This window comes from Rhea americana, unplaced genomic scaffold (assembly GCF_003343005.1).
Source record: "Rhea americana isolate MKP2758 unplaced genomic scaffold, rheAme1 scaffold_72, whole genome shotgun sequence".
NCBI lineage: Eukaryota > Metazoa > Chordata > Aves > Rheiformes > Rheidae > Rhea > Rhea americana.
Genome location: NW_028186890.1, coordinates 381,185 through 404,556, shown reverse-complemented (window position 1 = coordinate 404,556; position 23,372 = coordinate 381,185). Strand labels below are relative to the sequence as shown.

At 40.4% G+C, this 23,372-nt stretch overlaps 1 protein-coding gene across 1 annotated transcript in view; it reads right to left on the bottom strand.

Annotated features, from left to right (window-relative positions):
- The window catches only part of LDLRAD3 (low density lipoprotein receptor class A domain containing 3), a 114,252-nt gene that overhangs the window by 52,514 nt on the left and 38,366 nt on the right, over nucleotides 1–23,372 (bottom strand). Inside the window, exons 3-4 of the mRNA XM_085321871.1 lie at nucleotides 5,273–5,398; nucleotides 1,182–1,316 (exon numbers count right to left, since the gene is read on the bottom strand). Of these exons, the coding sequence (XP_085177997.1) occupies nucleotides 1,182–1,316; nucleotides 5,273–5,398 (261 nt within the window). The remainder of the gene's footprint in view (nucleotides 1–1,181; nucleotides 1,317–5,272; nucleotides 5,399–23,372) is intronic.

Genomic DNA, 23,372 nt, shown 5'->3' with positions numbered 1-23,372 from the left:
ATGACACAGAGCCCAGCAAGCAGGTAAGTAACAGGATGACCCATTCCACTTTCAGATATCAAGCAAAAGGAAAGAGCCCATAGGTTAAGCAGAGAAATTGCCCAATGACTGCCATATACCAGTCATTGGCTTATCATTTTTTGATATTGCTGTTGCATGTTTTCCCTCTTCCCCTATGAGCTTTGATAAGGGGCAAGGACTTCTCAAAAGTATCTATCACTATTTTAATTATCTTGTCTTAAAYGAGGGACTAAATCATCAGCACAGCTAGATATTAAAGTCATTCTCTTTGATTTTTCCTAATTCCACCTGCTTTCACACCTTGCTCAATCTCTTCATGCTTCCTACTCGCTATAGGCCCAAATTCACTGCACGTCCTGCAAATAACCCTGCACTTTCCTGTTTTATCTTTACTCTGATCTCTCTGTAGTTACTCAAGACATAAAAAGGTTTAGCAGATGACGCCCAGTATGTATCATTCATCAACCTCAATTCATATATATTTCATGTTTTATAGAACGCCATGGCATGAAGTTACAGAAAACATGTAGGAGGAACACTAGATGTAGATTTACAGCTGAACTTAAAAAGAGGGGAAAGGATGACATAGATCGTTTTGTGGAATTCTCACAAAACTAGACACAGAATAATTTTAAAACTTTACAGAAAATTTCTTCCCTATCCTCATCTTTTTCTTTAAATACAAAAAGGAGGAAGGGTAGGAGCAAATCCCTTCATTGCAGACTTGCCTTACAGTGAAACCTACCTTGCAGAAAGTAATCAAGCAATAAAGATCTAAATTAAGCCCAGAGGTACTCATCTGGGAAATAGGCATACTGTTGAACTACTATAAACAAAAGTTTTATTATTGATCCTTCTGGGTCCAATCCATCTCTCATGGAAGTCACTGAATGGACTCCCAGCAACTTCAGTGAGCACTGGATCATGGATTATAAGCACTTTCTGCAAAAGTGCTGAAAGAGATGCTAGCAGTCTTCTAAGCATTCTGATTGAAATACACACACACCCTGCATGTTTCACTCGTGCCATTTGCAGGATTAGGAAATAGCAGTTCTATCCAACGCAGAGTAAGCCAAAAGAATCATGTTTTCTTCTGAGCCCTTTCCACAYTCACTGAAGTTGGTATAATGTTGCAGAAAAGAATAAAAACCCCATCCTACCTTGAGGGCTTTCACAGCTTTCTTCATCACTGTTGTCTTGACAGTTGTTTTGACTGTCACATACGAAGCTTTTATCAATGCAAAGACCATTTTTACAGTGGAATCGGGCAGTAGAGCAAAGCAAGGGATTTGCTGCTGTAAAAACAAAAAGTGAGATCTTTCATTAGAAATTCTCTTACCCAGGCAGTGGAGTAGTCTCTAAGCAATCCACAAAAACAGGTCACAACTCAACAGCTGGTCAGTTCACTGAATGTGTAGGGGTAACTTGACAATCAAGCACATCTTGTCTCTCTAAACAGAGGGAACTGGAATTTTTAATTCATGAAAGATTCATTAGAATTAGCAGAGATCTAGTCCACCTACAGTTAACTCAAGTCGTCTGTTCACTTTCATGAAAGCCCCTATCACAATCACTGTTAGGTGCTCTGCATTTGCTCATTCTGAAGACATTTGATTGGTAGCACGTCCTACCATAAACATTGCCTTCTTCCTACTATGCCAGCCTCAGTTTACCTAAAATCTTTTCTTACAAGTTTGGTCGTCTTTGTTTTTTTTTTTTTGGTTTTGGGTTTTTTTTTGGGGGGGAGGGGGGGAGGATACAGCTGCTTATATGGATGAGACATGATGAGAACACCTCCACCAAATGAGCTTCCTGGGAAATTCTTGCCCAGGTGCCGATAAAGGACCTGAAATTCCAAATGGGGTAACCTCTCTGTCAAGGAGGTGCCTTCTGGAAGCTCTGTAGAAATCCTATCTGCAATGGCTACATATGCCTTTGTAGAAAGGCACAGCTGCAGCCCCTGAGCAGGGGCCATCAGATCACCAGCTGCGCGGTTCCACCCCTCGCTGGGCATGCTCCGACTCYGGGGCAGAGTAGGAGCACTCCTGACTGCATCTGGGCACCCTGAACAAGCAGAGGTCCTTGCACTTAACACAGGACAATACTTTCTCAAGGGACCAAGTTACTCTTGCCCAAAGCATCAATATTAACATTCCTCAACTTCTCAATGTTTGAATTTGCAACTCTTTGTTGAGGGMAATATGCACATTGTGGTAACCCCCAGAAAAATCCCTTCAAATAATAGTTTCAGTCCTTTCAAACAAGTGTGTTAGGTGATGTGCACACACAGCAAAATAGAATAAAATTTCAGCAGACTGATTTAGGTAGACCAGTTTTCTCACCTGTTCTAAACCTACCATCTTACAGTACATTTACTGCTACATCCTGTCTCATTTAAAGCCTCAAGCAGTAYATTTTCATCAGTTCTCCTAGGAGACTACTCCACAGTTTCAATGTGTTTCACTGTCAAGGAGATTTCCTTGATAWTCATCTCAAGTTTTCTCTTTGCTAATTTGATCCCTCTACTTTTAGCTATACCCTAGCATACGTAACTATAAAATCCCTCTCCTTGAACAGTGTTTACGCTCTTCGTATATAGCATATATAGCCTCATCTTCCCACATAGTCATGGCTTAGCTGAGATGTGCATTCTTCAGCTGTTTCTAATATCTCCTTATAAATCAATCTCTATCCCTTAATGACTTTTGTCACTCTTCTCTGAACTTCTGCCAATTTTCAGTAATGAGGTGAATGCAATATTCCAATTGAAAACCTTAAAAAGCTGTTTATATGCCTTGTCTGCTTCAAAGTGCTTCTCTGCCACAACAACAAAGGGGATTACAGTTCCCAAATACTAACTTGGCTGCATATTTTTTAAAGTAAGAGATGGCCTTAAAGAGTATTAAAAAAAAAAACTTTAAAAGTCTGCCATGCATATCACCTGCAGTATATATAACAAACACTTCCTACATTCAGGTAATTCYCCTAGCTCTCCAGAAGCACCTTTATCATAAACATGCTAAATCTCCTTTGGTCTGAAGCTGCTGCATACATGTGTAGTAYGTTGATTTTGCAGGTCACTTTAGGGCCAACAGCACCATTGCTCTCTGTAAGCAAAGCAGTGACTATACTTCCAGTTTAAGCGTACACTTGGTATTTCCCAGCACATCTGCGCAGAGTAAAAGGGAGATTAGTGGCATGCTATTACCAGCTGTAAGGCTTGTTGAAGCTACACACTGCAAACRCATAGAAAATTATGTAGTTCATAATCAACTGCACATGTGGTGGGCTGATGCGTTTTAGACCCTGAGATCTGCCATTTGTCACTCCACCATCTCAAGGATATTCAAGGCACATTTGTCCAAAAATCTTTCCAGATCATTTAAGCATAATCCAAAGATTGCAAATTATTTCTTTAGCCTTTAATCCTCTCTCAAGTTTCATCTGCTCTGTAGAGGTGCTATCTCCCTGCCACAATCCTCCCAGCACCCAAATCGGACTCTCTAGGCCAAATATAGATGGAATCTTAAAGGATGTTGGTGCTGCCATAGAGACCTCAATATATGTGAGGAGAGCACACAAATAAGAAAGGTATGTCCTTGGAGAAGTAGAGTGTGATACATCATTGTAAAAACTGGCCCTTTTGTTATCTTTGAAAGCTAGTGTCTGTTGTCCTCTTCCTGACCTTTAAATGTCATTAAAAGAAAAAAACCTAGCCTTATCCAACCAGAGTAGAAACAAGTATTTGCTGCAAGCTTCTACCTTCAGACCRCAGAACACCAGGGCTTTAGGAGCTCCTCCCAAGAGCAGCAGAGCTGCTCAATCAAACATAACCTTTCCTTACTGCTATGATAYATCCCTGCTGTACTTACAGATACAAATGAACCTGTGCAGTCACATGCCAAGGTTTTAGCCCAAGTCAAGTAGTATTTCAAAGTTTGCTGTTTTTTCTCCTGCAAGCTGCTCAAGCTAATACACTGGCAGGCATCTTTGACTTCGAGCACAACCTCTTTCTAGCTCCAAGAGTCTGTATCACCAAACAACCCCTTCTGCTCTTTTTTTGTTCTTTCAGGCCATATATAAACAGACATGCCTAAATGAAGTGATGATCAAATAGGTCATCCTCTTCAGTGAGCAGAGAAAGAGGAAAATGAATATTAAGCAATTTTAAGTCATATTTGTAATAGCTACCCAATTTGAATGACATTCATCTGTGCACAGAGGAGCCATTCAAAGGTTACAATTGGGGCTTAAGGCAATATAAAAGCCTTATGTACAAAACACAAGGATGAACTAGACCTTAGAAAAGTTCTTAAGTGTTCCCACCTCGCCCCAGCGAAAAAACAGCCAGCTCTGTTTCTCTCATGTGACTGTCCAGTGTGATCCTCTATCTCTGACAACAGTAAGAGGTTAAATTTTGAGACTGGTGCCAATCTTGCTTGACAATGCATATGGCAGAACAGGTTCTGTCTTGCTCTTCTGTAGTTATGATTGGTTCAGAACAGATACAGCTTAAAGTCATCCAGAAAAAAACTACTGCAAAAATCATCCAGTCAGACTGGCAAAAAAACAGTGATGAGGAAAAGATGGAAAATATACTAATGAAAAGGAAGCAGTGTTTGTGTATGTATAGGTGGGAAATGGACACAATCAAAACAGATGAGAGCAGCTGAAGCCTTACCTGGATTATTATTATTTCCTGCAACACAGATGTATTCCATTCTTAAATGCAGTAGTTTGCAAAAGAAGCTGGATATCACCCCAACACCACTCCTGAACTGCTTGTTGTAGAGACGCTAGTTCTGTTGCAAAAGTCTAATCTGAGCCACTGAATGAACAATCATAAAAACATACCTTATGCCAAATGGCAGCAGGCAGTGCCTAGGCAGCAGCTATGCTGGAAGGAAACATTTGCAGCTTCCTGTCAGCAAACAGTAATGTTCAGAGAACACAAACATCTCCTAAGGAGGATGAAGGTAACCTCGTCATTAATACAAGCTGTTTGAAGAGGCTCTTTTGTGAGGAGTACTGAAGTTTACACTTCTTGTTGAGGCAGATTGCTGACTGTTTTTAACACTAGGTGCTACTGAGACTGTTGCTTAGAGAGTGAAATACACAAGCATCATCTGGGTTGTAAGCATCAGGGAGGGTATCTGGCTGAAAACTAAAGGCTAACTTTAGCCTCCACTGTATATGTTATTGCTTAGATGAAAGAAAAAATTTATTTGCTTACAAACAGACTTGCACTTACTGCAGTTTTCTTCATCGCTGCCATCTGGACAGTCTTCAAAGCCATTGCACCGGAAGCGGCCAATGATGCAGTGGATTCCACTAGCACAGGCGAAAAACGTGGCACCACATTTGGATTTAGCTTTTGCTAGAAGAAGATATGTACAGAAGAGGACAAAGATCAGGAAAACAGTTTACAAAGATTAAAGATGCTTATGTAGCCTTATAAGTTAGGGTATTCTAGGCAGCACTGACACCTCCAATATTAAGTTTGTTTCAGACCTCCTGTAATCCCGCTTTCAGCTGCTTCAAGTTTGAGAGTTTCATTTGTTTGTGCTGTTTTTTTTCCCCAATTTACATAATTTCCAGAATGACTGAAGCATTCAAACTTAAAAAAAGTCAAACGACTTCTCAGAACAGCTTTAGATTCCCCAGTGCTTTGGAGTACACACTTGTAAATTTGGCAAAGAGGTACTTCTAACTGTTCCTTAAAAATTCACACAAATTTAAACAAGTTAGAAGCCTTGGATGAAAATTAATAAAACAGAAGCTCATACATTAGAACAACAGCAACTACCTCTTCTTTGCATGGAACCGTAAGTGTCACCATTCCAACTCTAAATTGAGGRGACAGACTCCTACACAGAAGAGATTAAGCAGACCCTAATGTGGCAGACCAGAGGCCATGGACCTGTTGCCAATCCTCAGCTGCAAAATCCCAGCAAGACCAGTCTTAGCCCCTTCAAACCTGTAGCACTGTCATGCTGAGCCCACAAACACTTAATAGCAACAAAAAGCCTGCAGTTTTTTTTATCCCACCAGTCTTCCTTGCTTGCTCAGCTAGGAGTTCAAAGTAGACAGCAACAAGGAACGTGGTAGCAGGTCAGGAAAGCAGGACAGGAATGGGACAGRGAGGCAAAGACAGGAGAACAAGGAGTCAGGAAACCTCTGGAGAGGGGAAGGGGGAATACAGAGGTAGGAAACAAGTTAAGAGTCAAGTAGTTATATAAGAGACCTTCATAAGAGGCCTACCCAAGAGACTGTAAAAAATTGAACTTGGAGAAAAGAAACTGCTAGAACTAACACTGCYTTTACTCAGAATAATTTACATAAAATTGGGTGCAATGGGAACATACGAGTTACATAAATTGAATCTCTTACAGAACATTTCTCCACTGGTTTTCATTATAAAGCTCTTCAGGACAAGAACTACATCTATTTTATAGTACCAGCACAATGATGCATAACACTAAATACTGACAATAGCATCCAAATGTATTTAACCAATGAGATAAAATGAAATTCTATARTCAAGTAGTTCACATTTTTTACTTTACTGCACAGCAACTCTTCATAGCAAAAAGAGAGCATTGCCTTCAGCTAGCTTATTGCAGATGCTTCCACCACAGCTTGAGGCAAGCATCAGTTAAGTCTTGTGGTATCACCACCCTAGAACAAAGCAGCTCCCCAAAGTAAAGACATTTTAACAAGACATGTGGCTAGATTTTTTYCCCCTTCCTTCTCCTTCTTCAAATTAGCATGCAACTAACATTTTCTGCACTGTATCACGGGATACTGAACTYTTCAGAAAGTCCTCTAAAGCAAAGGCAGCCACCAAGGTGGGAGTGCGCGGGCTAACCGCGGAGATGTGTGCAGAGAGCGACAGGAACCCGCAGCCACAGTGACGCACAGAGCAGTGACAGGAGAACAGCCGAAGAGCAGCCAGCTACATAACTTAACGGATTCTGAGGAAGTTTTTCCTAGTTCCATACCAAGTGTACAAGATGTGTTTAAAATGCCTGGATTTAGAGATGCGTGAAACTGGTGAGCACAGTGACAGGCAGTGTCTTTAGGTAGCTACGCAGCATATTGATAGACCAATTCAGGCAGCTTTCTAAGGTGAGGACAAAGTCAGGAAAAACARCAAAAACAAAGTAAAAACAGGTATATCCAACGGGGATAAGCAGTTTCAGCGTTCATTTAAAAGAAATTCTTTCTTCTAGGGTTAAAAACTAAACGCAGATGTAGCAAAGGCTTCTTCCGTCACTCAGCAGAGCGCATGTAAACTGTTTTAAACTGCAGCTACAGTAAGTAAACTCTTGCTTGATTTAGTGTCCTCCAAAAGCAAATTCATGCAGTTCCTCTCTTACGTGTTTTTCTTTATTCTACTAACAGTTTTTGGTTAGGATTATGAAAYATAAAATGGGATGAGCGTATCACTGAATTTCACATACTCATTTTTTCTAAAGATAATCCAAGCTCCACTCAGAAAAAAAATGGACCACCACCTCATAGAAAAACTGGTGACAAATTATCCCCRAAGTAACTGCCATGTTTAAGAACACCAGCAGAGGAAAACCCTCAGCCAAGACATGAGCCCTGGAATTCTTCACACAAGTGAAAACAGCAAGTTTTGCATTAGACCTTTGAGGCAGATTGATTTTAGCTAAATAATTTAGTAACCAAGAGGCTGGATGCAACGCCATACTCCCAGTCTTTAAACAAAAGAGGTAAAACATATGCTTTAGCAACAGATTCCAAGACCATCTTTGAAGCGAGCAGTTTATATTAGCATTGGACTAATATTCAACATGCTGAGCAGCCTGCCAAATTGCTGCGGGGAATGTGTGGTAGCCACATGCATATGTAAAAAGGTGCCCAATGCTTCCCATTTTCTGATGTTTTTTTCCTAAATGCTAACATCTTTTCCAAGTATGTACTGCATTTACATGCCAGGAGAAATGACTGTCTCTGGGTAACTTTTTAGAGATGTGAGTATTTTCAGACAGAACAGTTCCAAGAAGAGGCGGAGGAGAGGTAATAAGAAAAAGAGGAAGGGACTGTGGTTTTGCTCCTCAACATTTACTAGATTCCATTTCTCTGAGTGAATTGACTTCTGTCATGGTCAAGGGTCTGGATTTTGGAGGCTATGAGGTTTCTGGCAAATCATATTCAGAGAGGCCCCTTTCCAACTCTGAAAATCCACCCAAATTAAAGTTTCAAAATTATTTATTGCTAAAATGTCTAATATAGACAACGTCTCACCACAGCCTTGCTCTTTCAGACAGACTTCAGACTGAGAATTGTCAAAACCTGAGCTTCTGACCATTTCAACAACACAAGTTCTGTACTTGCACCTTTCTGACCACAGATATATTCTTTAGTCTGTCCAGAGCACCCTGATACTCCATCAAAAAGGAGGAAAAAACATTCTTAACATACTAATAAACATACTTAATAGAAGTATCATTTATATCTATGCAAGATTTATTTCAAGATTTTCTCCTCAGCCCCTTTCTTTCTTCCTCCTCTTTAAACAGCAGCTAGAGAACAGTGGAATCTTTTGTTAGCATAATTACGCATTGTAAAAGCTCACACTACTAACCACATACCAAAAACAAACAAGAAATTAAACACCTTCACATCATCTCTAAATTTCTCTTTTACATAGTCATTTTTTTTCTGGATGTGAAGATTTTTGAAGAAAGTAAAACTAAAAGACAAATGCAATTCTGCTTACTTGCAACTGGCATATTATATAAACAAACCAATCCCAGTTCAAATTTTCATTCATATTAAGTATTCTGAAAAGACAAAAGAATGTTTCAAATACCATAGTGATTCACTAGTCACAACACAACTGTGCAGTTTAGTAGAGACAACTCTTTAAACAGAACTTACTGTCCTCCAGGTTTGTGAATCCAAACACAAAATGTATTTCTTATATGTTGTATATAAATGCAGGAAAGACCAAAAACTGTTAGTAGTTTAGTCCAAGACATGTTCCCTGGCTCCAAGTACTTTAGATACTCTCCCACTGTGGAATTTCTGCTTTACTTTGGTTTTGACATCCTCACTGTCCTCTGGCAAAGTTTTCTGAGGCTTTCAAGGAAGTTTTATTTGGTCATTGCTCACAGAGCTCCTGTGGAAAGCACAATCATTTTTTTCTTCTAGCAGAGCCACACTTTCCCATTCTGCAATGATCTCTAGAGATACTTTCCTCAGATTTTTGGCACCATCACAAATACCAAATAGGATTACTAAGGTCACAACTGCCTGTAGCAGGTTCAAACCATTTGCTGCAACATTCACAACACTCCTCTATAATTCCTACTCCCATTATATGACTGTTACGATAACTGCCTTCCTCTCTTTTGCTCAGCATAGTGTCCTCCACTGCATAGGCCTCAAGTTTTCAGGTACATCTATATTCAAAAAGTTTCACATTTATTTGACAGTGACCACCCTATCTGGTGCTCTCAGTAATTTCAGTCTTGATAAGCTTGCAAGGACATCATTATCTTTGCAACCTATATTCTTCTGTCACATTTGTGAGCCAAAACTACCCAGCAATCAGGAGATGACAGAAGACTAGAAGAACAGTGAAAGAGGACACAGACACTTGTAGGTCATCTGGCCTTATTGAGCCTTGCTGTTATATTGCTCCAACATAACCAGCCAAAGGAAGGGCTTTTTAAGGAATTGGCAAATCCTCTGGAGCCCAGGACTCAAGTTCCTGGGACAGAAAGACAGGCAGAAGCAGGCAAGCACAGAGGGAGGGAGACGCAGACAACACATGCTGGATAGAAATGGGAAGGACTGAAGTATGCACTTGAAATACAACAAGAAATCACACAACAACTCAGAAAGCTATGTCTAAAGAAGGGCTACTCAAATAGCAGATTCTAGTCTGGATCCAGATGGCAAATGAATTGCAGCACTATAGTAAGTACAAAAAGAATGAAGTGAACAGATGTTCAACCACTCTGCACACCTGTGGTAGAAAAGAATAAATCCACCCCAGTTCAGCTCTTCATTTGTTACCTAGTAATGGCAGAAGCAATCCAGAACTGAGACATTAAAGTGAATCTATTTTTACACCATCCAAAACAGTATTCCCACGGTATGGAAAGAGGTGCCAGTGAACAGTAGTGCACATTGGTGGGGCCTCCTCGCTGTTAGCCATGCTCTACRCTAAAACGCTCTCCTTATCTCTTAAAATTCAAAATTGAAGCAAATGGCTATGTTGGTTGCAGAGAACTGCTGGCCGCAGTATAAYGCTTGCCAAACACCCCCCGGGTTGATTTGCTTACATTCAAGAGAACTACTTTGGCAGTTACTTATAAGCGTGTGACCTCACTTTGTATGCTACACAGAAAACAATCATCCCACTCCCTTCTTTTAAGGCTCTAAATTATTTTCCARTAAAATATTTTCTGATCAGGACTGGTTGTATGTACCCATGAAGAAATGACAGCTTCCAGGCATGACTCTACAGCATGAACAGAAAAGCGTAACTACTTTTAGGGCACCAAGTGTGAAACTGCTGTTTTTCAAAAAGTCGAATTCATTTTATTATTTCTCAAAAAGATGAGCAACAGTGGGGAATCAAACAGATTTGGCTTACATGCGGTAAAACTATATACTTGATGTAGACACATCCTTGGATAAAAGGAATTTGACATTCTTTTGACTTGGTTACAAGGTCCTAAAACTATTAAAAGGTTACAACAGATCTCCTCCTTGGAGATGTCAAGTGCTTTGTATTCCATAGATAATGAATGCTGTAACTGAGTAGCAAAAAAAATAAAATAAAAAAAAAGTAAATTACAAAAATAAACCGCACATGTGGATTACAGATTTAAGGGCTATATAGCTAGAACAAGGTGGTACAGTCAATCTTTTGGAAAAAAAGTGCTATAGTGCTATGCAACTCCAGATAGACACTAATCTAGTGTTCAGATAACAAAGAGAAAAAGCTTCAAAGCTATCCACCAGTGCCTGGAGAAGACACTTATTTTACATCATTTATTACAGATTGAGTTTCTCTTATGGGAGCCAGCGCACAGTCTTACTAGAGAAACCTTTGGAGAAGGTATTTTTTGACTGAATCTTTACTGTTCAGCCAGCTAGTCCACCCCTCCAGCATTTCATATCTTGTCTCAGCAAACTAGCTCATTGCATGCAACAGAGAGCACCCAACAGGTACCCTTATGATGCCACACTAGGACAAACATATTTCCTTCTTTTCAACTCAACAATCCTATTTTGTTTTTAATATTTCTCAGTTATTTTGCAATTTTGAATAAAGAAACAGGAATAATGATGTAGTAGATCAACAGCAGACATTTTGTGACAACCTGCAGCTAGAAGTATGCTGCATAGTATTTCAGTATTTGCATCTCTGAACTCAAATTGTTGCCTCAGAACCCCTCCAGGTAGCAATCAGGCAAAATAACTGTATGCTGTTTCGTGCCCAAACACCTCAATTCAACAATAAATTATGATTTATTCAGCTAAAAGTTGACTACTTGCATGCAACAAGAACAACTCTCTATACAAACCGTTGTGTGCAGTTGTTGCATTATTGTACAGCCATAGACATTGTCCTCACTTTGACACATGACCCTCTTAAGCTTCTCTGCTGTTGTAATTTTTAGGTTGAGATGTCACAGCCACGCCAGACAGCACTGTAAGTCAAGTTTATCTTAATGCAGCTGTGGCTAGGCATAGCATTTCAATAAAGACTCTATATGAAGGAGATAAAAGTAGCTATCTTTTCCACTTGTGCCTGCTCTTCAAACAACAGGATTTGTCTTTAACTTACTAAGAAAAGAATCAGTTTTACACTTTATAACATAAGCAGGATGGCATCAGGGTACAGGGCTTTTCACCTCAGTAACTGATACACACCCTAACTCAGTTGGTACTAACAGGGTTATTTTGGGTTAGTTAATTGCAGTTTTGACCCTACAGCAATTTCAGCTCAGTTCCCAGTGGGGAAGCTGCTACTACCTGCAGTCAGGTGTCCCAGCACAGCATGTGAATGCATCATCTGTTCGCTCACAGGTCTCCTTATCAGGGCTCTCCAGCAAGGTGACAAGAAGTTTCACTGTCTCTGCTCTCTCTTACTTACCTTCAAAATAAAGCTAACACTTGAGGGCTATCTGCAGTATAAAATCCACATACAGTCTATAATGACAGAAGTTCTCCAGGATAAAGCACCTATTTAACTTAATGAGCTTTGATCTAAAATACAATCACTTCAGAGCGCTCGTCACATGTAAAAAAGCCCTTGCAACACTCTTGCCTCTGCTCCCTGTCCAGCCACTCAGATCTCTCTGGCAGAAAGCTATTGGTAGGAAACTGCTGAAAGAAACAGAGAAAGGCAGTAATGTTTTCTAACAATTAGTGAAATTAACCCCACAGGAATCATAAGAGGTTGCCTCCAATGGAGCAAACTGTCATCACTCATTACAGGGGCAATATTTACACTACAATTTACAGTTAACCATAGAATCAGTAAGGCTAGAAGGGACCTCTGGAGATCATCTAGTCCAACCCTCAAATGAGTGGCCCATATGAGGATCGAACCCACAACCTTGGCATTATTAGCACCACGCTCAAACCAACTGAGCAAACAACAACACTAAAATAAATTTAAATAGCCAATCCYGTCAGCTCCACCCAGACGCAACTGCTTCCTTTCAAAAGGGGCTGACAGTCAGCTCTCCTGGTTCTCACGCGGGACTTCAACCGCCCTAATATCTGCTGGAAAGACAACACAGCTAGGTACAAATAGTCCAGAAGTTCCTGCAGAGCACTGATGATAACTTTTTGATACAGGTGGTAGAGGAGTCAATGAGGAGAGGTGTTAGAGAAGGAGGAGGGGAGGACCTTGTACTAACAAACAAAGAAGGACTGGTTGGAGACATGAGAGTTGGGGGCAGCCTTGGCCACAAAATGGTGGAGTTCAGGACCACGTGTGGAAGAAGCAGGGCAGTAAGTAGGATCACAACCCTGGACTTCAGAGCGGACTTTGGCCACTTCATGGACCTGCTTGGAGGAATCCCATGGGCTAGGGCCCTAGAAGGAAAGGCAGTCCGAGAGAGCGATTCAAACATCACTTCCTCCAAGCTCAAAAATCAGTGCATCCCTCTGTGAGCAAGAAGTCAAGCAAAGGAGGCAGGGGACCTGCATAGATGAGCAAGGAGCTCCTGGCCAAACTCAGAGAGAAGAAGAAAGTACACAGAATGTGGAAGAAGGGACAGGCCACTTGGAAGAAATATAGGAATGCTGTCAGAGTATGCAGGGATGTGACAAGGAAGGCTAAGGCCCATTTGGAATTTAATCTGGCAAGGGATGTTGAAAACAACAAGGGCTTCTTCAAATACATCAGTAGCAAAAGAAGGACTAAGGAAAGCATATGCCCTCTGTGAAATGGGGTGGGTGCCCTGGTGATGAAGGGTAAAGAGAAGGCAGAATCATAGAATCAGTAAGGTTGGAAGGGACCTCTGGAGATCATCTACTCCAACCTCCCAGCTCAGCATGGTCACCTAGAGCATGGTAGACAGGGTTGCATCCARGCGGGCCTTGAAGATCTCCAGGAGACTCCACAACCTCTCTGGTCAACCTGTGCCAGTGCTCCGTCACTCTCACAGGGAAGAAATTCCCCCTCACCTTCAGGCAGAACTTCCTGTGCTTCAATTTCTGCCCACTGCCTCTTGTCCTGTCACACGGGGCAACTGAAAAGAGTTTGTCCCCGTTCCCTTGACACCCTCCCTTCAGGTACTTGTACACACTGATAAGATTCCCCCCCCAAGTCTTCTCTTATTTAATCAGAGTTAATGAATGCTAATCACCAGTGTTTCATGGATTACTATCCCTCACTCTGGGCTAGTATCTCTACTCCCCGTTTTACCACTGATTCTATTCAACTGTTGGAAGTGTGTCAGTGTCAAGCCCTCAGATGGGCCAATTTACCAACCCCCATCTACAGGGCACCAGCAGGAGGATTAAATAATTAACACCACAATCCTTCTTAATACCCTTGCATAAAAAGCTATCAAATGCAAGTTGCTATTGCACTTGCCCTTAATCATGTGTAAATTTTTGTAATTAAGCTTCAAATGAAATGTTCAGCATAGTCACTTCATTATAAATCATATTATAACTACTCTGTTTGGTTGCTTAATCATGAGTGAAACAAGAGTTAATTCTACCCTGGTACTCTAAGTTTGTGAGACACCTGAATAAGTGACAAAAAGATCAGCAGCTGGCTTAGGGCATCTTCTCAGTTAATGCAGATGCTCATTTCATGCATTGCTTAATGTTCAGCTTTAAGAATTCTGATATTTGTCAGCTACCTAAGAAATCTGCTGAAAACTAAAGCATATGTTCCAGAGACCCTTCTGGCCAAATGGCACTCTGAGCATTTCTCATGCACCGAAGAGGGGATTTTCAACTAGCAGCTGACAAAACATTTTGCCAAAGATTATCATTATCCTCTCCCAGTTCAATTTCTATTCCAATTCTTATTGTAAACTCAAGCTCCTATACCTGCTCCGCCTTACTCAGAACAAATGCTATCAAAAACTTGATGTTCGATTACTCACTAGCTGCAACAGCAAACACATACCCGAAAGCTGCTAGTAAGAGATTCTAGAAGCAACTCCCTGACTTCACTTTTCATGAATGCTCCAATACAGACTAGATTTTTGAGGCCATCTTAAATACAACAGCTTTAGGAAGAACGTTTTGCCTGAAAAATGACAGGCTAGAAAAACTAGCCCTTAATTAATTAAATTAATGAGAAAATCAACTTAATGGAAAAGCAAGTCTTATGCTGAAAAGAGATTACAGGCCAGGAGATGTGGATATTCTTTTAGCTCTGCCAAAGAATTGCTGTCCAGCACCTGACAAGACACTCTAGATCTTGGTATTACCAATCCCACTTCTGCAAGATGTGGATCACAGGCAAATACAAGAGTAATTAGTAACTATGAAGTACTGCCAGACCCTCAGAGCATTACTATAACATAATGGACAGACTTGCATAAGCTAGCCTCTGAGCAGACTAAACGGAGCACTGTTGATGTAAAAGTCTGACCTGTTGAGTTTGGTTCTCCAAAATACAGCTGAGCCCTTTCCTGTTCCTGCAATCAGAGTTCAATCCCCTACAGAGCCTTCTGTTCCAATGAAGCACCAGAGATGGAAATTCAAACTGAGCAGCCTGATCAGTCATTTGAGCTTGATTTTTGGTCTTCCAAAAAAGGAAGAGGAAACAGGTAAGCAGGATTGATACTTGTAATGCACTGATCAAGGAGGCAAGGCTTTACAGACAGCATAGTTCAGACTCTAGCCCTCCTAAAAGATCAGATACAATAGAGCTAAAAGATATAGTATATTATTAGCAAAGCTTCTCAACTTTCAAGCATACACTCTGCGTGAAATACTAGAAACTAAGCAATGGTGATATGACATACTGATGACTTGCGGATGAAGGTTCAGCAACACTTGTGGTCTCCCTTTGAAGATTGCCTTAGGTTTCTTTCCAGGAACTTGAGGATTTTTCCCCAGGTTCTGGGAACTCGGAGATGCATCYGAAAATTATTTGTTGCTTGATGCTCTAACACACCACCTACAATATTCTAGGGCAACCAGGAGATTAACAGGAAGCCGTGAGAAAAACAGAAAACTTTAAAACACTTAGTAAACTGTTAATAAGAGTTAAGAGACTTTCTACAGGTGTATAGAGAACTACTTTTTATAGAGAAACTCCTAACTTTCTGCTGCAAATTCTTGTTATCTAGGAAAAGATTTTTTTTWAAATGCAAAAAAGCTGTTAGTTTCAATAATCTTAATCAAAAATTATTACTGAGCTATAAATAATAACTAGACAACTAAAGATTGTTTTTGAACAGTTTGGTAAGATTGTTGTTTGCGCAATAGCTGTCAGCCTGGCATCCTAGTACTTGACAATGCCTACTCAAGAAATATAAATATACAAAATCCACTTTGGAGCTATTTTTATTGGCATAGACCTTCTAGTATGCAAGTTTTGGGAACATGCTCATCTCCTTCTTAGTTCTGTTGCATTAGTTACTGTTACATTTTCTCCTTCCATATATTCAAAAAGGATGTAAGTAGTCAAGAAAAAAAAATCTACTTGGAGTTTTCATTATATCTGCACCTTCTTCACAGGCATTTGGGATACATCAGTTTGAGAAGAAATTTAGGGTGGGAAACCACAAAGGTAGACTATTAGTCCTGTATATGAACAGAGAGCTACATTCCCAGATCATGCTCACAAAAAAACAACAACAACCACCACCACCACCAMCAMCAACAAAAAACTAAACCCCACACCTCAACCATTTCAAATAGATTTTAGCAGAGATAGAGTTTTCAAGTCTTGAAGTTGCTAGAATTACAGGAGTTACTTTAAGGCATTGCTCCTATATTCTCTCTGCCTTTAGGTTGCTCCTTGTGCCTGTGTGGTCATCCTCCATGCTCATCCCCCAGACCACATTCATTCTATGAAACGAGTCCGTATTTGTCTGCTACCTCAGTTATGTGCACAAGTCTTTCAGGTGTCTTTGGACACAATCTTATGCATCAGSAGCCTGTCATCACCTCTGAAACAGTGCACGGAAAATGACCTAAGTTCACAGCCACCTAAACCTCCAACTGCTCAGCACTTCCTGAAACAGCAGGTATATTTTGAAGAACGGAAGAGCACAAGCTCAGCTCCAATACTTTTGTATGATGTTAGATGCATCAAAAAATCCTCAGAAGTGGAGAAGATTTTGATGCTGAAATTCCATTATTGTAAGTGACAAGGTCCTAAATCACTTCATTACAAGTATTCATTACTGGCAAAGCTCACTGTATTTTGGAAAAAACAAGCAACACACACTGCACAGCTATTTAGCTCTCACTATTAAAGGCTGTGAGCTAGCTAAAGAAAATCCAGTTTCTTCAAAACCAGCACTGGAAATTTCTGAAAGCTAAAACTGCAGCTGGCTAACAGCAACAAAATGCAGCAGATAAGATGACCTCACCTTTACTTATGATGGGCAGTCCAAGAAATAGCTACAGATATGCCACTCGATCCTAATCCCGGTGATCTAAATATGTATTTTGAAAATATCATGTTCCCCTCACCCTCTATGGCATTAGAGACTGGTGTTAACAAAGGCTAACAGATCCTTTAAAGTTTTTTTTTTTTTGGTTAATGATAAGTTAAACAATGCAAAGTCAGTAATCTTTACAGATGGGTAGGATTAGTCCTATCAGCGGTCTTGGTCTGGTGCTGCATTTCTATATCTCAGCTAGTTTAGACAATCCCTAGAGCTTACTGATGTTACTACTGGATTTGGCAGACATTTCTTATTAATAAAATGCTGCATCTCGATCTTCAGTGCACTGAGCTCTGCTTGTCTATCCTAAAAGCCTAGGATAGCAGTCAGACTTTTTTGTTCTTTGTTCCTCTACACGATAACTATTCATTAGACTAACTCTGCAGAGTAGCTAAACCCAAACAAAATAACTTCAGATATAGTAATTGTACTATGGTAATAAGCAGCCATTAAATAAAGAGATTGCAGAGCCTACCTTGTCTATAGGACCTTTACTCACTATCTTTTCACACAGCTGTAAGATCTGTTTACTTATCAGTGTAGGAGCCATGAATCTGACTGTACTCACAGCAAAGTGAGATGAGAACAAACATCTAAAAACAGATCATTACCAGAAAGTAGATTTGGGTAGACAATAATGACTGTTTATTAATGAGCTTGACCTGTCAATCCATTTTAATTTTGTGACTTACAYAGGGAAAAAGCATGAGTACATAGCATGCCTCAATATAACTCCAATTTGCAATCTTCCCATAGAGCAGACTTGAAGCATGATCCTAACCTCAAAGGCAAACCCCATAAACCTTTCATAGTGGGGAAGCAACAAGCCCAAAGTCCCCTCTTAAATCTGCCCCCATCAGTGAAGAGTGCAGAACAAGGCAGCCTGACAAACCTCACCTGAGGCTTCTAGGCACAATGTCTGCTTGAGGCTTCTTCTGCCCCCAATCCTCCTCCTCCTCCTTTCCTTCCTGCCAGCATAGGAGTTCTTACATTCAGGGGCTTCTCCAAGGACAGAGCAACTTGATCAGCCAGGTTGGGTTCCAGTGGGTTTTTTTGTTCTGTTTTTTTAAATAATCTTCACTCCTCCCAATTTTAACATGTACAGTTCTTCATAAATTACCCCTTTTGTAGAAACTGTGGATGTAACTAAGTCAGTCAACACGCGTCTGAAGTAACAGTTTACAGATGAAAACAACGAACCTGCCTTTATTCTGCAAGAGTTTCAACTTTCCAACTGCAAGGTTTTAGAGTACAGTAAATGATTCATCACATAATCCAGGAAATCTAGTCTTAACTACCGAGTGAGAGTTTCAGTTAGCATTTTTATAAGCTATTCTTTGCATCTCCTCCACACTGTGTACAATTATTTGTTATAAACACTTTCCTGCAGACTCTCCATTCCTTAAAGTATCAAGCAGTAAAACCTGTTGCAAGTGAACACTAGATGGAGCAGTAAACATTTCTCTGGTAGGTGTTTTGTAAATTGGAGATGGAACAAAAATATGCAGGAAACCTTGGGGAAAACTTGAAAATAGTTTTGGCAGCCTTTTTTTGTGGGCAGCCTTTTCAAACTACAATGTATTGCTAATGCAGTCTAATTCCCCATCAGTGCAATGTCAATAACGACTAAGCAAGTATTGGGACACACAGAGGTATGAACGATGCAAGTTTATCTGTGCTACACAAATATACCCTCATGCTACTTCAGAACGACATCCCAAGGAGTTTTATAAAGTCTTCTGAGGCTATAAAGCATTCACATAAAATGCTATGTGCATTTAGACAGATTAGGGAGAACTGAAAATATACCGAACATTAAAAAAATAGATGTAGAATGGAATATGGAAAAAAGTGCATTTTTAACATTACATATAAATACACATCACTCGAGCTCTTGAGGGGAAAAACAAGAATATATAGTTGAGACACACAGGAAAAGAAGAAATTAAGGATTTATATGCCAACATATCAGCATTGATCAAGTACTCTATCTCAAGTACTGCTCTATTAGCCTGCTAAAAACAGCTAAGAATGCTTATAGGAATGAGAATAGAAGTATGGCAAAAATCGTAAGAAAACAAATAGGCCAAGAAGCATGTTTGTTGCCCACTAATACTTGCTCAAAACAAAACACTCTCCAAAAATTGAAAGCAAAAAAAAAAAAGAAAACAAAACAAAAAACACCTCCCAGCATCCTACAGCAGCAACCAACAGTTTCATTCTACAATAGTATTTACTTATTTTACATTCCACAGTAGTAGGAGATTGGTCATCAAAATCCAGAAAGCCACAAGCACCATGGCTTTAGCACTTAGCACATATCCTAAGGGCTTCAGTTCTCTGGATGCAGAGCCAGAAGTGTTCTTACCAGATCTGCTGGGCATCTGGATTTAGTTTGCTTCCCAGACTGCCAAATTTGAACAGTGGCCTTCATGGCCATGAAAAAGCCTGCTGGCTTGGGACTCTACTAAAGCATGGCAGGGTACCCCGTGCTGAATGTAACTCAAGGTTGCAGACATCAAGAACCTGTCAGTCCTGTGTAGAAGGCGGTCCCTGCAAGCACATGTCTGAGGAGCTGGGCACTTGCAACCTAGGCCAAAGACTAAGACGACCCTTCAGTGAAAGCCTGCTTGGCAGGTGAGCTCAACACCTGCCTAGGGAATGCTAATCAAAATCTACTATTTTCATGAAGATTTTCATTTAATGAAAACATTTGCACTGCTACTCAGCACATCTGCTGTCTGATACTGTCAGTGTGAGATCTGCTGACAGGGTGAACTGTCTTTTTATTATTTTAATTCCAGATGCTCCTACAGAGGTCAGCACTTGACAGCCAGTGCAGAACAGCATGCAGGCAGTGCAGTCTTACGAGCATCACCGATGCCCTGTTAATTGGTTAGCTCTCTATATGCTCCCATTAGAGCCTTTATCATTGATTCACAAACCAGCTTACCTTTATATTCTGGGCTGAATGAGCAATAGTGGCAACTGGAAATGGAAACACATCAGTTACAGAAGCTCCTAATACAAGGATGTGCTGTCCTGGGGATAGCAATCCTCATATAAGGACTTTTTTCCAGCTCACAGCCTATACTCTTTAGATTAATGTAGCTGGTCACTGTGTGCCACTGTTTGTTCACAGCCAAGCACACAAACTTGGCACAAAAGAAAACTCTTGAAGAATGACGGAGGAGAATCTAGTGTTCTGGCTATTTCGTATGCCTGTAATTCTGGCTCCTGCTGTGCCAAGCACTTAGCACGGATGATATGCCATGCTCTGAATCTGCACCATCTGCTGCTTGTTAGCTGACAAAGGCAGCAACATGCCATYTCTCCACTAGCTGTTGCTCATTAGCTGACAAAAGCCTTACTCAGTGTTCACATTGTTCTTTCTGTAATAATCTAACACACAGATATACAAAAGAGCAAAAAAAAAAAAGGAAATAAGACGAGAGAGGACATTATGAGATTATTAAGAACATCATCCTGCTGCTAAATCTCATGGAGAGAATCCTTCCATCATTGGGAAGGATGTTTTGGCCCCAAAGGAAGATGTCAGCAGGTAGAAGTGTCTGCATTAAACATAATCTATTTATTTCAAAATATTTTGAAACATGCACACATATTTTTAGGCTTTTTCATCAGGTTCTCTATTTTTTGTCATTTTGGATCTGCCATTTCTGCTAACAGATGAGGATGAGAGGTGGCTAACTCTATGCAATTTCCATCTTGAACAGTGCAAGCAATACTGCCCACAAATATGAGCAGAGCAGGATTCAGGAGCTGCAAAAATCAACACCTACAAGCTCCATAGTAAGGTCTGATTGGTAAAAATTCTGCACTAGCCAAGAGGAGCCTCAGCATCCCTTACAAATCATCTACACAGCTAACAAGCAGAAGTAGTAGTTAAAAACCCACTAACATTACAAAGAAAACTGCATGACAGATTTTGAGTTCACAGGCTGATTAACAACATGACAAACAAGAAACAGTAGAGCTTGGAGAAAGAACTACAAAAGGGTTCTCCATTTTGGGAGACRGACTGAAGATAGTAGGTTAGTCAAACTATCAAGAATTTGAAACATTTACACTGCTATGGTCAATTAATTCCTTTTCAAGCTCAATTTGTGACTTGGAGAAAAAGCCAATGAGATACCCTGCTTCTAACAGAAACAGTTCTCAGCCAAGTCACTGTCTCAGGTTCCTCCCTCCCTCCCTCCTTTTCTCATCCCTCCTCCCCAAAGCAAAACTAGATAAAACTTTCATGTCACCACAGTGCTGTGACAGAAGACAAGCCTATATAAAGTCTTCCATGCAGCACAGGCAGTGTTAAACTGATCACCAGTCAGGGCAAAGAGGAAGCAAGGAATATGACAGATGGTACAAATTCTGGTAAATGTGGAAGACAGAAGGGGGAGGAAAAACACACACAAGCAAAATGACACTGTTAACAGAGACAATCCTGCAAAGCAGGAGTCAAAAAAAGGAAAAAGGGAACAGACAGAAGAGATGAATCATGAATGGAAAAGTTGAGGGTAATTCTTCTTTAATTCCTTCTTCACATCTCACTTCTTCCTATCTCACTTCTTCCTCATACTCGCAAGGACATAAGACGTAGTGGGTTATATACAGAGCTRAACTGTCCTCAAACTTCTCAGAACATAGAGCAGTGATTTTCACACATGAGCTGCATAAAATGAGAACCAGAATATGTGAGTTGCAAGTTTTCACATATGCAGGGGCACAGACAGGAGGACATTCTACAGCAATGGAACTGATCAAGATGTTCCTGGGCATCCATGTTCGAATGCAAGGCAACCCGAAAAGGAGAGAGATGCTTTGCACCCGACAGCACAAATGTGTGCTCAAAACTTCCTCAGTGGGCATGCCAAAACACAGCACACTTATCTTCACAGACATGTCAGTCTGCAGCACAATACGAATCCTGTAACCAAAATCCTATTCCCAAATACTTTAATACAAGGCTAAAGCCTTTCAATGTGAACAGCTAGTCAATGAGGAGTCACAGACAAAGCAGCTTAAAGCACTGCTCAGGCTAGTAACACACTGGGAACTCGGCCRTCTCGTGCTGCTGACGTGACTCTTACAGCTTTGTCTCAACTATTAGCAGCTCAGCTAATGCAAAGCAACATCTCAGTGGAAAACAAAGGACTCTGATTTTGTTGCAGGATAGGTTTTAGTAAGTAGAGACTTATTCTGAGAGAGAGGCAAAACCAGGTCTAAAAATTTTAAAAATAAAAATTTCATATGAATTTATATATGTGTGTGTGTGTGCGTGTGCACACATGTATGCACATGTATGCATACATACACATACACCCCTCAAGCCTTATGACACTAAAACAACACTTTCAAGTATGGCTGTCCTCTGTTGAGTTACTGTGACATAGGTAACACCAMACATGCTGCTGCAATGAGACAACCAGATGTGATGCACACTTAGACACTTTGAATATCAGCAGCTGTACCGACTTTTCATCAGAAGCAGCTGCTGCTTCTGCAGTCAAGAATAATTCTGGGGCTCCTACATCCCCTCCCTCCCTCTATACTCCCCCCACCCCGCAAAACTGAATATTAATCACATTACATATTTTTAAAAATTCTTTTGTTTAACTTCTACCTCATGACTGGAAACTGCTTAATATAAAGAAAAGTAAGTGTTCACAATGAGGATATTCAAACACTGAAGCTGCAGTCTCCATCCTTGGAGATGCTTACAACTCGACTAGCTACCCTGATCCACATGAGATCTCCTCTGAGCAGGCAGGTGAACCAAATGACTTTTCCAACGTGAATTGCTCCATCMGTTTTACCTTTACAGGCAGTCTTGAGTCAGTTGGTGGGAAAGAAACAAGTGATTTTTCCTCCCTCCCTTGCCCTCCTCAGACAAAATGCTAGGGCTGCCTTTCAAAGACTTATCTCTAACCTATAAACTCCTTAGCACCAGATTCAGATGTTTAAGTCCATCAAATTTTTTGATTACTTTCTAATGTAGAAGAATAGCTGGGGACAACTATAACAGTATCCCATAGGAAATAGCCTATTTTCAAAATTCATCGAAAGAGCAAAACAAACCTTACTTTAGCTACATACACTGTATGTATACATCCATACACACAGAAGTGACCAAATCTTCTCTTTAAGCTTAGCAGGATTCAAAATGGAGTATTTCATGATTTA